Genomic DNA, 15,226 nt, shown 5'->3' on the forward strand with positions numbered 1-15,226 from the left:
TCAGCACCCCCTGACTCGCACAGATTTTGAATATGCAGGGAAACGTTTTGCAGAGAGTTTAACGATCCAGGATGTGCTTCGACATTCATACCGGCATACAGCTCTCCTAAAACATCAATCAGCACCTCTACTCTAAATTAAACATAGTTATTTGATGCGTGGTTATCGACTTCGTTCGCAAGTTGCGCAATTCTCTAGATACATGTGAAGAGTCAACTATAGAGTTTTTTATTTTTTTATTGCAGATGTATACATACATACATGATCAGGGAAATGAAGCATGGCTGTATCTTTTACAATGAACAGTCATAACAACAGAAAACAATATTATGGATTTGCAGACATCAAAATATGAAGTTATATACACAGAAAAGTAAGAAAAGCATTAGGTTAAATCATATCATTTATGAAACTTACTCATTTTGTGGTTTTGTTGAAGAAACAGCTCTGCATTTATTTTGTGATTGTATAACCAATACATCTTGGATTGACTTCAGCTCTTATGTTTTTAGCCCCACAAATAGCTTTAGTTTACACGATATATGACCTGACGACACATCAAAACAAGTCCAGAGTAATCGAGCACACGCTTCAATCTACAATAAGCCAATGGTAAACAGGACCCGCCCACATCATTATCATACAAGAGACAGAAATGTAAGAATAAATACAAAAATAAATACATGTGGGAATATTTAAAAATAGAAATAAATACATGTGGGAATATTTAAATATAGAAATAAATAAATATGGGAATATTTAAATATAGAAATAAATAAATATGGGAATATTTAAATATAGAAATAAATAAATACATGTGGGAATATTTAAATATAGAAATAAATAAATGTGGGAATATTTAAATATAGAAATAAATACATGTGGGAATATTTAAATATAGAAATAAATACATGTGGGAATATTTAAATATAGAAATAAATAAATGTGGGAATATTTAAATATAGAAATAAATACATGTGGGAATATTTAAATATAGAAATAAATACATGTGGGAATATTTAAATATAGAAATAAATAAATGTGGGAATATTTAAATATAGAAATAAATAAATGTGGGAATATTTAAATATAGAAATAAATACATGTGGGAATATTTAAATATAGAAGTAAATACATGTGGGAATATTTAAATATAGAAATAAATAAATGTGGGAATATTTAAATATAGAAATAAATAAATATGGGAATATTTAAATATAGAAATAAATACATGTGGGAATATTTAAATATAGAAATAAATAAATATGGGAATATTTAAATATAGAAATAAATAAATGTGGGAATATTTAAATATAGAAATAAATACATGTGGGAATATTTAAATATAGAAATAAAAAAATGTGGGAATATTTATATATAGAAATAAATACATGTGGGAATATTTAAATATAGAAATAAATGCATGTGGGAATATTTATATATAGAAATAAAAATATGTGGGAATATTTAAATATAGAAATAATACATGTGGGAATATTTAAATATAGAAATAAATACATGTGGGAATATTTAAATATAGAAATAAATGCATGTGGGAATATTTAAATATAGAAATAAATGCATGTGGGAATATTTATATATAGAAATAATACATGTGGGAATATTTAAATATAGAAATAATACATGTGGGAATATTTAAATATAGAAATAAATACATGTGGGAATATTTAAATATAGAAATAAATGCATGTGGGAATATTTAAATATAGAAATAAATACATGTGGGAATATTTAAATATAGAAATAAATACATGTGGGAATATTTAAATATAGAAATACATAAATATGGGAATATTTAAATATAGAAATAAATAAATATGAGAATATTTAAATATAGAAATAAATACATGTGGGAATATTTAAATATAGAAATAAATACATGTGGTAATATTTAAATATAGAAATAAATACATGTGGGAATATTTAAATATAGAAATAAATACATGTGGGACTATTTAAATATAGAAATAATACATGTGGGAATATTTAAATATAGAAATAATACATGTGGGAATATTTAAATATAGAAATAAATACATGTGGGAATATTTAAATATAGAAATAAATACATGTGGGAATATTTAAATATAGAAATAATACATGTGGGAATATTTAAATATAGAAATAAATACATGTGGGAATATTTAAATATAGAAATAAATACATGTGGGAATATTTAAATATAGAAATAATACATGTGGGAATATTTAAATATAGAAATAAATAAATGTGGGAATATTTAAATATAGAAGTAAATACATGTGGGAATATTTAAATATAGAAATAAATAAATACATGTGGGAATATTTAAATATAGAAATAAATAAATGTGGGAATATTTAAATATAGAAGTAAATACATGTGGGAATATTTAAATATAGAAATAAATACATGTGGGAATATTTAAATATAGAAATAATACATGTGGGAATATTTAAATATAGAAGTAATACATGTGGGAATATTTAAATATAGAAATAAATAAATACATGTGGGAATATTTAAATATAGAAATAAATAAATGTGGGAATATTTAAATATAGAAATAAATACATGTGGGAATATTTAAATATAGAAATAATACATGTGGGAATATTTAAATATAGAAATAAATAAATGTGGGAATATTTAAATATAGAAATAAATAAATATGGGAATATTTAAATATAGAAATAAATACATGTGGGAATATTTAAATATAGAAATAAATACATGTGGGAATAAATAAATGTAAAAATAAATGAATGCATAAATAAATAATAAAAAACAAAAAAAAACAAATGAAAGAATAAAAAAATTTTTTTTAAAGAATAAAAATAAAAAGAGAAAATAATAAATAAAGGAAAAAAGTCATACAAAAATAAATTCAGGAATAACTTTCATTAAAAACTAATTATATTTGTTTTATCAAGACATTTATTCCTTTATTTATTTTCTTATTATTACATTTATTTATTTATGTATTTATTTATTATTTTTGCATGTTTTGTCCTCCATACATTTAAGAACAGTTTTGCAATGGTTTTGAAACTAATGCGTGGTCTATTCTGATCACGTCAGATTGTTTAATTTAAAGAGAAATGTTTGAAACGTTCTTATTCTGTTCTCGTTCTCGGAGACAGATTCATCCATCTCTCTTTTTCATGGCGATCTCTTTAGATTTTCTGTTCCATACGTTCAGTACGAGCGCTGTGATTGTGACAGCTGATGAACACGACTGACTTCTCATCACGCACTGACATTTGAAATACATATTTCCATTTGCAATGCATGCTCCGGTATAACTCCGTAATGAAACAATGCATTGCCGTATGCGCGCACTCTCAATTTGACAAATCCCAGATAGATGTGTTTGTGTGATTGCTGCGGGCTGCTGTTTCCTCTGTGTATTTGGTTTTGTTTTGTTCTGAATACTGACATTTATGCATGTTCTAGATGGACTCTGGGGTCATGGTAAATCTGAGACTCAACTTTGTCTCTCATTTGCTATTTAAGACACTATCGGTTAGGGTTAGGTTTAAGGTTTCGGGTTGGGAGGTCAGTTTTGTTGATTTAAAACTGTGTGTTTTATTGTTGCGGGAAAGTGAGTCGACAATAAATGTAAACATTTTTAATATAATGCTATTTGTTATTTGTAATGTTTTATTTACTTGCACCTCAAGCCCTTCCATATTTGCTCATAATATAATTTGTAATGATTGTTTTTGTATTGAACCAGAAAACAATACAAAATAGAAGCAGTTTTCTCCCACTGTATATTAAAGAAATCATGCGTTAATGTACATTCTCTCTCTCTCTCTCTCTCTCTCTCTCTCTCTCTCTCTTTCCATCAGACCTACAATGACCCAGTGGAGAGCAAAAGCGTTCAGTCCAACCAGCCCCCACCGCACATGATGCCCCCCAACCCTTCCCTGTACAGCGTCCCGCCCCAGCCCTCCTCCCCGTACCTGGGCCCGAGCCCCTTCCCCCTGACAGACCTGCAGAGCTACGCAGCAGGCGCTCCCAGACATGGGCTGCCCCGGTCGGCCATGCTGCCCGCGCTCAGTGCCTCCCCCCCAGCATCATTCCAGATAAGCCCCCCTCTGCACCAGCAGCTCTCGCTGCACCAGGGATCACTCCTCAACCAGCCAATCCGCATGCAGCAGGTGCAGTCACAGCCAATCATCTCTCACCAGATGGGCCTGCAGGCTCCGCTGCACTCCCCACCCCCAGGACAGCAGGTTAGTGTGATGCTGGGAAACATTGCACGTGCTGGAGTCACAGAGTGTGCTTGTAATGGGACACTGCCATACTACTCTTACTCTTTAGGCAGTATATATACAAAATAGCCATATGTTTTAATGAGATGATAAATGAAATGACTCGCTGAATTAAACATGCAATGACATGAGGTCATGTGACAATAGTGTACTAGATTAGTGTTTGAAACATACTGCATACTAGTTCACATATTATTTTTTTAAAACATGTAAAATAGTATGCAACAATAAACATTTCAAATACTAGTCTATTATTTGAAAAAAGTATGTGAAATAGTATGCAGTATGCACCGATAAAGGTTTCTAACATTAGTCTAGTATTTAAAAAAGTATGTGAAATAGTATGCAGTATGCAACGATAAAGGTTTCTAACACTAGTCTAGTATTTATAACAAAATATGTGAAATAGTATGCAGTATGCAACAATAAACGTTTCTAACATTAGTCTAGTATTTAAAAAAGTATGTGAAATAGTATGCAGTATGCAACGGTAAAGGTTTCAAACAATAGTCTATTATTTATAACAAAGTATGTGAAATAGTATGCAGTATGCAACAATAAACGTTTCTAACATTAGTCTAGTATTTAAAAAAGTATGTGAAATAGTATGCAGTATGCACCGATAAAGGTTTCTAACACTAGTCTAGTATTTATAACAAAGTATCTGAAATAGTATGCAGTATGCAACGGTAAAGGTTTCAAACAATAGTCTATTATTTATAACAAAGTATGTGAAATAGTATGCAGTATGCAACAATAAAGGTTTCAAACAATAGTCTAGTATTTAAAAAAAGTATGTGAAATAGTATGCAGTATGCAATGATAAAACAATTTAAACAGTATTCTAGTATTTTATCAAGTATGTGAAATAGTATGCAGTATGCACCGATAAAGGTTTCAAACACTAGTCTAGTATTTTTAAAAGGTATGTCAAGTCAAGTCAAGTCAAGTGGTTTTTATTGTCGTTTCAACCATATACAGTTAGTACAGTACACAGCAAAACGAGACAACGTTCCTCCAGGACCATGGTGCTACATAAAAAAACAACAAAGGTCCAACATAGGACCACATGAGACTACACAACGAAATAAAATACCTATATAAACTACCTATATATACCTATATAAAGTGCACGTGCAAACATGTGCAAAAAGTACAGGACAGTACAACAAATTACTGACAATGAACAGGACAATAGACAGTGCAGCGCCGACCAGTACTCAGTAGTGCAAAAAGATGACAGTTTCTAAAAAAAAATAAATAAATAAAAAAAAAATACTATATGTGAAATAGTATGCAGTATGCAACGATAAAGGTTTCAAACACTAGTTTAGTATTTAAAAAAAGTATGTGAAATATTATGCAGTATGCACCGATAAAGGTTTCTAACACTAGTCTAATATTTATAACAAAGTATCTGAAATAGTATGCAGTATGCAACGATAAAGGTTTCAAACACTAGTCTATTATTTATAACAAAGTATCTGAAATAGTATGCAGTATGCAACAATAAACGTTTCAAACAATAGTCTAGTATTTAAAAAAAGTATGTGAAATATTATGCAGTATGCACCGATAAAGGTTTCTAACACTAGTCTATTATTTAAAAAAAGTATGTGAAATAGTATGCAGTATGCAATGATAAAGGTTTCAAACACTAGTCTATTATTTATAACAAAGTATCTGAAATAGTATGCAGTATGCAACAATAAACGTTTCAAACAATAGTCTAGTATTTAAAAAAAGTATGTGAAATATTATGCAGTATGCACCGATAAAGGTTTCTAACACTAGTCTAATATTTATAACAAAGTATCTGAAATAGTATGCAGTATGCAACGATAAAGGTTTCAAACACTAGTCTATTATTTAAAAAAAGTATGTGAAATAGTATGCAGTATGCAATGATAAAACAATTTAAACAGTATTCTAGTATTTTATCAAGTATGTGAAATAGTATGCAGTATGCACCGATAAAGGTTTCAAACACTAGTCTAGTATTTTCAAAAGGTATGTGAAATAGTATGCAGTATGCAATGATAAAAATGTTTGTAACATTAGTCTAGTTTTTAAAAACAATAGTAGGCAGTATACAGATAAAACAGTGTATATTTTGTAGTATGCTGTGAGTTAGATTAGAATCCCACTATAAGCATAGGCAGAGTTAAAAATGGCATACTACCATACTACATAATATACTATAGCAGAGGTAGTAAGAGTAGCATGTGTAGTATACCATTCCAAACTCAGCCATAGCCCTTGAAATGTTGCATACTACATACAGCATACTGTTTCATGTACTGTACTACTAAAATAAATAACATTATGCAGTATACAGTAAGCAGAACGCAAATAATCCATTCTGAATGTAGCCCTTGAAATTTACTTGTCGCATACTATTTCACCCACTTTAAAATATATAGTAGGCAGTATACAGTGTATATTGTGCAGTATGCAGTGAGGTATACAATAGTATCCCCTCCACAGCCCTTGAAACGTTTACTGTACACTGCTTCATGTACTATTTAAAAAAACAGTATGATGTATACAGTAAATACTACGTAGTATGGAGCAAGTAGAAGGAGAGTATTTCATTTTTAATATAGCTCTAGACATGTTTACTACACTGCACACTGTATACTATTTCACATACTGTTTTTAAATTGAAGTGTGCAGTGTACAGTGTGCAGTATGCAGTAAGCAGAACACTAGTATTTCACTTCAAACACAGAAATGTTTATAGTAACAGGCTGTATACTTTACTATGTCACATATTATTTGTGCAAGATAACAGCAAGTATACAGTGCATACTCTGCAGTTTGCAGTTAGTAGTATGCTAGTATCCTATTCCAAACATACTTTATTCAAAGTGACAGTTTGTTATATTCGTCAAAATAAAAGCAAACTTACTTTCATGTGGGAAAACAAGCAAACAGAAACAGTACAGATGACCTCCTGAGACTGCTATTTAGGACTATTTTATATTAAAAAGCAGTTTTGTTTTTCATTTTGCTTTTTTAGCAGAAATGAATTGTGTTGGGAAAGTGTTACCAAACTGACCACAAAAAGTAAAAGATCAAGATAAACAGGTCAACATATGGTGGGATGAAGTGTGAACTGGGGTGGAGAACGTGTTGTTTTGGAGGTGTCGCCGTCTGTAACAAAAGAATAGTTAAAAGGTTTGATTTTTCCAAAACATGTCAGTGTTTAGCACCTTTGAGCAGAGTTGCAATAACAGAAAAAAAATTGAGCTTTTGCGAGGAATTCGGCTGTTTAGAGTAGAAAAGAGGAACAAAATGTGGCCTTTTAAATCTGTAAACTGGCTTCAGTAGAAGATTTATGCTTATGCCCTCAATAGTGCCCCTTGTGGCAATGTAATATATGTCTCTCTCTCTCTCTCTCTCTCTCTCTCTCGTAGGGATTTTCTCACTTACAGTCCGAGTATCAGAAGAGTGTTGGGGGCTCTCAATCTCCAGGGGCTCCAAACCCAGTGGGCCAGAACCCCGACTGGGACAGTGAGTACTGCAACCGGGAATGCGGCGGAAACCACTGCAGGTAAACAGTGTGTGTGTGTGTGTGTGTGTGTGTGTGTGTGTGTGTGTGTGTGTGTGTCCTGTGAGATGGGTTTAATAGTAACAGAAACTTTAGCGTGTCACATAAGCAGCATATGTGTTTGTATCTTAGCTGCGTGTTTCTTGTGTTTTACTGTCTATTATTGTGATTGCTTTATTATATATAGGAACAGTTCACCTAAAATCTAAATTCTTTCATCATTTACTCACTTTTCCGTGGGACACAAAAGATGTTATGCAGGTTTCATAATGAGGACTGTAGATGCTGAGCTCGAAAAATGACAAGAAAGCTCCATAAAGTCATTTATAGACTTGTGCACCATATCCCAAGTCTTCTGAAGTCATACGATAACATTGTGTGAGGAACAGACCGAAATGTTTCTTCTCTAAAAATCTTCCCCTCTGTTATACCTCAAATATAACTCAAATGTGGAACATCTGTACCATATTTTACATCAATTACAAGACACACGAGAACCAAAGGCGTATTTGATTTCAACGCAAATGCATCGATGATTACAGGAATCAGTTTCAGCAAACAACAACTTCAAAATTCAATCTGTTCCTCACAGAAAGATTTCTGTGACTTCAGCTTTTACTTAATTTTTATTAGGTATGGAGTTAGCGGAACACTAGTATCCATACTTAATATAGCCTTAGAAATAATTAGCATTGCATACTAGTGTAATAGCCCTAGAAGTGTTTATTGTTGCATACTGCATACTATTTCAAGTAATTCTGAAAAATAGTAGGTAGTATGGAGTACACTAGCATCCACTCTAAACATACCCCTAGAAACGATCACTGTACACTGTTTTATGTATTATTTAAAATACAGTATGTCGTATACTATATTATATTGCAAAGTATGGAGTTAGCAGAACACTAGTATGCATACTTAATATAGCATTAGAAATAATTAGCATTGCTTACTAGTGTGCAGTATGCAGTAACTAGAATATTAGTAATTAATTACAAAAATAGCCCTACAAGTGTTTATTGTTGCATACTGCATACTATTTCAAGTAATTCTGAAAATAGTATGCAGTGTGGAGTGCACTAGTATCCACTTTAAACATACCCCTAGAAATGTTCAACACTGTTTTATGTACTATTTAAAAAGACAATGTGATGTATACTATATTTATATTGCAAAGTATGGAGTTAGCAGAACACTAGTATGCATTCTTAATATAGCATTAGAAATAATTAGCATTGCATACTAGTGTGCAGTATGCAGTAACTAGAATATTAGTAATTAATTACAAAAATAGCCCTACAAGTTTTTATTGTTGCATACTGCATACTATTTCAAGTAATTCTGAAAATAGTATGCAGTGTGGAGTGCACTAGAATCCACTTTAAACATACCCCTAGAAATGTTCAACACTGTTTTATGTACTATTTAAAAAGACAATGTGATGTATACTATATTTATATTGCAAAGTATGGAGTTAGCAGAACACTAGTATGCATACTTAATATAGCATTAGAAATAATTAGCATTGCATACTAGTGTAATAGCCCTAGAAGTGTGTATTGTGAAAAATAGTAGGCAGTATGGAGTACACTAGTATCCACTCTAAACATACCCCTAGAAACGTTCACTCTACACTATTTTATGTACTATTTAAAAAGACAATATGATGTATACTATATTTATATCTTGAAGTATGGAGTTAGCAAAACACTAGTATCCATACTTAATATAGCATTAGAAATAATTAGCATTGCATACTAGTGTAATAGCCCTAGAAGTGTTTATTGTTGCATACTGCATACTATTTCAAATAATTCTGAAAAATAGTAGGCAGTGTGGAGTGCACTAGTATCCACTCTAAACATACCCCTAGAAAAGTTCACTGTACACTGTTTTATGTACTATTTAAAAAAACAGTATGATGTATACTATATTTATATCTTGAAGTATGGAGTTAGTTGAACACTAGTATGCATACTTAATATAGCATTAGAAATAATTAGCATTGCATACTAGTGTAATAGTCCTAGAAGTGTTTATTGTTGCATACTGCATACTATTTCAAGTAATTCTGAAAATAGTAGGCAGTGTGGAGTGCACTAGTATCCACTTTAAACATACCCCTAGAAACGATCACTGTACACTGTTTTATGTACTATTTAAAAAGACAATATGATGTATACTATATTTATATTGTGAAGTATGGAGTTAGCGGAACTTAGTATCCATACTTAATATAGCATTAGAAATAATTAGCATTGCATACTAGTGTGCAGTATGCATTAACTAGAATATTAGTAATTAATTACAAAAATGGCCCTAGAAGTGTTTATTGTTGCATACTGCATAATATTTCAAGTAATTCTGAAAAATAGTAGGCAGTATGGAGTTAGCAGAACACTAGTATGCATACTTAATATAGCATTAGAAATAATTAGCATTGCTTACTAGTGTAATAGTCCTAGAAGTGTTTATTGTTGCATACTGCATAGTGTTCCACTCGTTATTTATAAATGACAAACCTTTTTTGTCCGAACTGTTCCTTTAAATGTGACATGAATGATTTGTTGACGATGTTTGTTTTCATTGTTTTGCAGTGGCAGTATGATAGGCAGGGATAAGCCACTCTACCTCACTTGAAGCAAAACAAGGAGACAGAAAAGAGAAAAAAACGAAACAACACCAGGGAGCCCCGTGCACCTCTCCAGCCCCATCCCCCGACACCGTCAGTTTTTCCCTCAGTGTCATTTTTTCATTGTTTTTAGAAGGATGTGTGTGTGTGTGTGTGTGTGTGTGTGTGTGTGTGTGTGTGTGTGTGTGTGTGTGTGTGTGTGTGTACGCGTTCTGAAGACTACTAGTGATCCTTTCATTTTTGCCAAGCACTTAAAAATGTACAGGCCTCTCCGCCGGAGACCTCCGAGAGCACTCACCCCATCTCTGAATAAACGTAAGCGAAAAAGACAAAAAAAGATGTATATAACACAAACGAACGAAAAAAATAATAAAAACAACGACAAGCAAACTACCACGAAACTGGCCCTCAGGGCGAATGAGCTTTAAATATAACAGAGGAAAATTCTCCTCGTAGTTTCTCAGTTACTTCTCCTATTTTTTGGTTGTATTTCCTGTATTTATTTTCTGCTTGCAAAATAGAGCTTTTTTTTGGGCCTATAAAAGGCCCTTTACGTTACTAGGGCGATACGTTACTGTTCAACTGATGCTCTGTGGATTTTGGTAGTAATAGACAAGAGAAAAGGCAAATAGGCAAATTAAAAAATTTAAAAATACGACTTCTTTTGTAACTTTAAAGACCCGTGTTGGTCTTTACCAATCTGTCACAGTGTGATTGTAAATATCACTTTTTGGGGGGGGGGGGGTCAAATTGGGAAGTCCAGATATTTTTTCCTTCTTTAATATGACTTATAATTCATTGATTTGTATTTTAAATGGTATTTTGTGAATGCGTACGAGGGTATGAGTGTATACGTGTGTTGTGTAAGTGAGCCACCTGTGCAGGTGATATCCCAAGAGTGTTTCACACGTACACGATCTTGCATTCAAATCTGTGCTCACTTGTGCGATTTCCCCCCAAAAAAGATCTATGGCAAAAGCCACGACAAACCGCATGACCTGGCTCTCCGTTTAGGAGCATTAACTACTGTTTCAATTCTGGCTCGAGATCGCAAACATACGGTTTTACGAAGAGTGTTCTCAACCTACATTTTTAAGTGAATGGGTCAGCTTTGTTGATCGAGGCCACATCCACACGTATCCGTTTTCATTTGAAAACTCGTTAGCATTTTCCAAAGTACGCAGCGATGGAGGAAAATCGGCGTTCTAGTGTGGATGAGACACGCAAACGAAAACGCATAAGTGTGGACGCGGCCTAATTTACTCTCAGGTTCTAAACGCGACAGATAGAAGCAAGTGCGCAAATGCAGACGCGAATGCTTGACCCGCGCACTTTCGTTTAGAGGACGACCGATAGTGGATATTGCCGAAACCGATAACTTAGGGGGTGAGAAATGGCCGATAACCGACGTCTCGGCCGATAGTTTTTCAAATTGGTTTATAGAACGCAACATTTTATTCTTAATTCTTTCTTTATTATTGTCAGGATTCCCTGTCATCTGTCCCGGACTACACTTCCCATAATTCCCTGCCCTCATCACTGCCATCACCTGTGTGTCATTACCCTTTGTGTATTTAAGCCCTGTTGTTTGTTCAGTCATTGTGAGTTGTCAAATGTAAATGTAATGTATGTCCTTGATTGTGTCCGTGGATGTTTCTCTTGTTTATATTTTGGTTTTCCCCTCGTGGATGTTTTATTTGTTCCCTGTGTTGTTTTGTTATTTTGAGTTATCCTGTTCACCTTTTGTTCTTCCATTAAAAAAACTACTTGTAGATCCTCACTCCTCGTCTGGTTCGTTACAGAAAAACCAAAATATAAACAAGAGAAACATCCACAGACACAATCAAGGGCATACATTACATTTACATTGGACAACTCACAATGAATGAACAAACAACAGGGCTTAAATACACAAAGGGTAATGACACACAGGTGATAACAATGAAGTCCTGTTGGCAGTGATGAGGGCAGGGAATTATGGGAAGTGTAGTCCGGGACAGATTAACAGGGCAGACAACAGGGAATCGTGACAATTATGAAGGGCAAAGATGCGATAATTGTAAGCATAAACAAGCCTGAAACACACCGGGACTCTTATTTTGAAACGACTAAATGATGGAAAAACTATCGGCAACTATCCTTGATTCTTTGCAGATAACCGATAGTTCCAAAAGCGTACTATCGGCACCGATTAATCGGTAAAACCGATATATCGGTCTACCTCTAGTTTTATTGTACATACTTCACGCCGCGATTCTTGCGCTTACAGTCGCGTAACAAACCTCAGTACCCTTACATGTCCTTTAATGTGCCATGAAACCACATATGTTATTATTTAGGTTGTTAGCTATAAACGTGTTGACAGTAACAGCAAACTGTTCCTCGGTAGAACACCGTTTACGCTAATTGCGCTTTGCGTTACATTGCGTTCTGTTACGATCACATTTCGGAACGTAGTGAGCTTGCGTAGCTAGAAGCGTCTACGTTCACATTTTTACATACAGTGTTTTTTGGGCTTAAAGCAGTAGTTCTATTATAAATCCAGGTCATTTGTTTTTGCCTGGTCTTGACTGATGTTAAATCCACCAATATAACATGTAAAGGGGAACTATAGCGTTCTCAATGTGAGATATTACAGCACACATTTAAAAACAACAGTGGGTCTCTAGTTTTCTAGTAGCTTTTGCTAGATGTTCTATTGTGTTGATTTCACCTTTAAGTTTTGTGGGGAAAAATTTAATGGATTTTAATGGATTCGATCATTTCAAACGTTTTATTTTAATCTTTTTTTTCTACTGTAGCATACCATTTTTAGTTAAATAAAAAGAATAACTTTTAATGCATTTAATGTGTGTACAAAACCTGCCAATTGTAGTTATTTTATTTGTAAAGTCAGCAATGATAATTATTTGAAAACTGTTATCAGCCAGTTGCCCATCGTTTAATATTTAATAATGTTTAACAGGTTTCTATTTATGAACAAAATGAGATCAAGTTTTGCCTATAACTACAATATTTGAATTCTATTGTCCTTTTTTAAGGGAATTGCTATTTTTCTTCCTCTTTTTAATTTTTGAATGCTGTTTTTCTTTTTTTCTTTCTTTGCCAGACAGGTCATTTTGTGTCACTATGCCTTTTGTTTCATTTTGTCCGTAATAAAAAATGTTAAATGAGAAATTTTGTGGTCATTTATTTTTCGCCTAAAGTACATTTAAAATGACAGTCGTGGACATGAAATGTAATGTGTTTTGTTATGTATAATATAGTTCCAGTCCTGGATTCTGATTGGTCAATAAAGCATTCCAGTCGTGCTAAAATACTCAATATAGTAGCCGGGATGTGTTCATATATACCCTTGTGCGACCCCGCGTTCACATGCATGGACGTTGTATTTTGGCTTTGCTATACGCAACGCATAATTTAATTTAATTACATAATTATTTACTGACTGATCTCAGTTCAGAAGACTCTGTGCTGTCAGTAAAGGGTTAAACGTTTGACAAACGGAGTCATTGAACAACATGGCGCTGACCACAGCAGAGTTTGTGCTTGGTTGAAACGCCAACTAAACTACATCTGGTATGAAACCTAATTAAGTTTTTACACTGAAATCAGTTTGAGTCAAAAGATTAGAGTCTCTAGTTTCATCCGATGTGCCATTTTTTACATTTGAGTGATTTATTGTGAAACGGCACACTGTGCAATACGGTTCAATTCATTAACATTAATAAATGCATTCCTATATTAACTGTGCATTATCACATTGAGAATAAATGGGTGCATCCAAAAGCTGAAAAATGTCTTTCAGAGGTTTTATACAGAGTTTGGATGAAAACAAGGTGCATTTCAAACTGTTCTGAGACCAGTGCAGACAGACAATGCACTGGAGGTTAAGTCATGCACTAAATAGGGAGCAAGGGAGCATCCTATAGCTCTCCTATAACTGGTCTGAGACCAGTGCAGACAGACAGCACACTGGAGATTAAGTCATTCACTAAATAGGGAGCAAGGGAGCATCCTATAGCTCTCTATAACTGGTCTCAAACCAGTGCAGACAGACAGCACACTGGAGGTTAAGTCATTTACTAAATAGGGAGCATCCTATAGCTCTTCTATAACTGTTCTGAGACCAGTGCAGACAGATAGCACACTGGAGGTTAAGTCATTCAATAAATAGGGAGCAAGGGAGCATCCTATAGCTCTCCTATAACTGTTCTGAGACCAGTGCAGACAGACAGCACACTGGAGGTTAAGTCATTCAATAAATAGGGAACAAGGGAGCATCCTATAGCTCTCTATAACTGGTCTGAGACCAGTGTAGACAGACAGCACACTGGAGGTTAAGTCGTGCACTAAATAGGGAGCAAGGGAGCATCCTATAGCTCTCCTATAACTGTTCTGAGACCAGTGCAGACAGACAGCACACTGGAGGTTAAGTCATGCACTAAATAGGGAGCAAGGGAGCATCCTATAGCTCTCTATAACTGTTCTGAGACCAGTGCAGACAGACAGCACACTGGAGGTTAAGTCGTGCACTAAATAGGGAGCAAGGGAGCATCCTATAGCTCTCCTATAACTGTTCTGAGACCAGTGCAGACAGACAGCACACTGGAGGTTAAGTCACGCACTAAATAGGGAGCAAGGGTGCATCCTATAGCTCTCTATAACTGTTCTGAGACCAGTGCAGACAGACAGCACACTGGAGGTTAAGGCATTCACTAAATAGGGAGCAAGGGAGCATCCTATAGCTCTCCTATAACT

General features: G+C 33.7%; 1 protein-coding gene across 5 annotated transcripts in view; it reads left to right on the forward strand.

The window, feature by feature from the left end:
* Positions 1 to 12,325, forward strand: part of LOC127646471 (TOX high mobility group box family member 2-like) — a 187,224-nt gene extending 174,899 nt beyond the window's left edge. For all 5 annotated transcript variants that reach the window (XM_052130162.1, XM_052130163.1, XM_052130166.1 and 2 more), the window contains 3 exons: positions 3,855 to 4,241; positions 7,700 to 7,836; positions 10,431 to 12,325. In XM_052130162.1, the coding sequence (XP_051986122.1) occupies positions 3,855 to 4,241; positions 7,700 to 7,836; positions 10,431 to 10,473 (567 nt within the window). In that variant the 3' untranslated portion in view covers positions 10,474 to 12,325. The remainder of the gene's footprint in view (positions 1 to 3,854; positions 4,242 to 7,699; positions 7,837 to 10,430) is intronic.
* Positions 12,326 to 15,226: the final 2,901 nt, after the last annotated feature.

Source organism: Xyrauchen texanus, chromosome 7 (genome assembly GCF_025860055.1).
Source record: "Xyrauchen texanus isolate HMW12.3.18 chromosome 7, RBS_HiC_50CHRs, whole genome shotgun sequence".
In the NCBI taxonomy this organism is placed as follows: Eukaryota; Metazoa; Chordata; class Actinopteri; order Cypriniformes; family Catostomidae; genus Xyrauchen; species Xyrauchen texanus.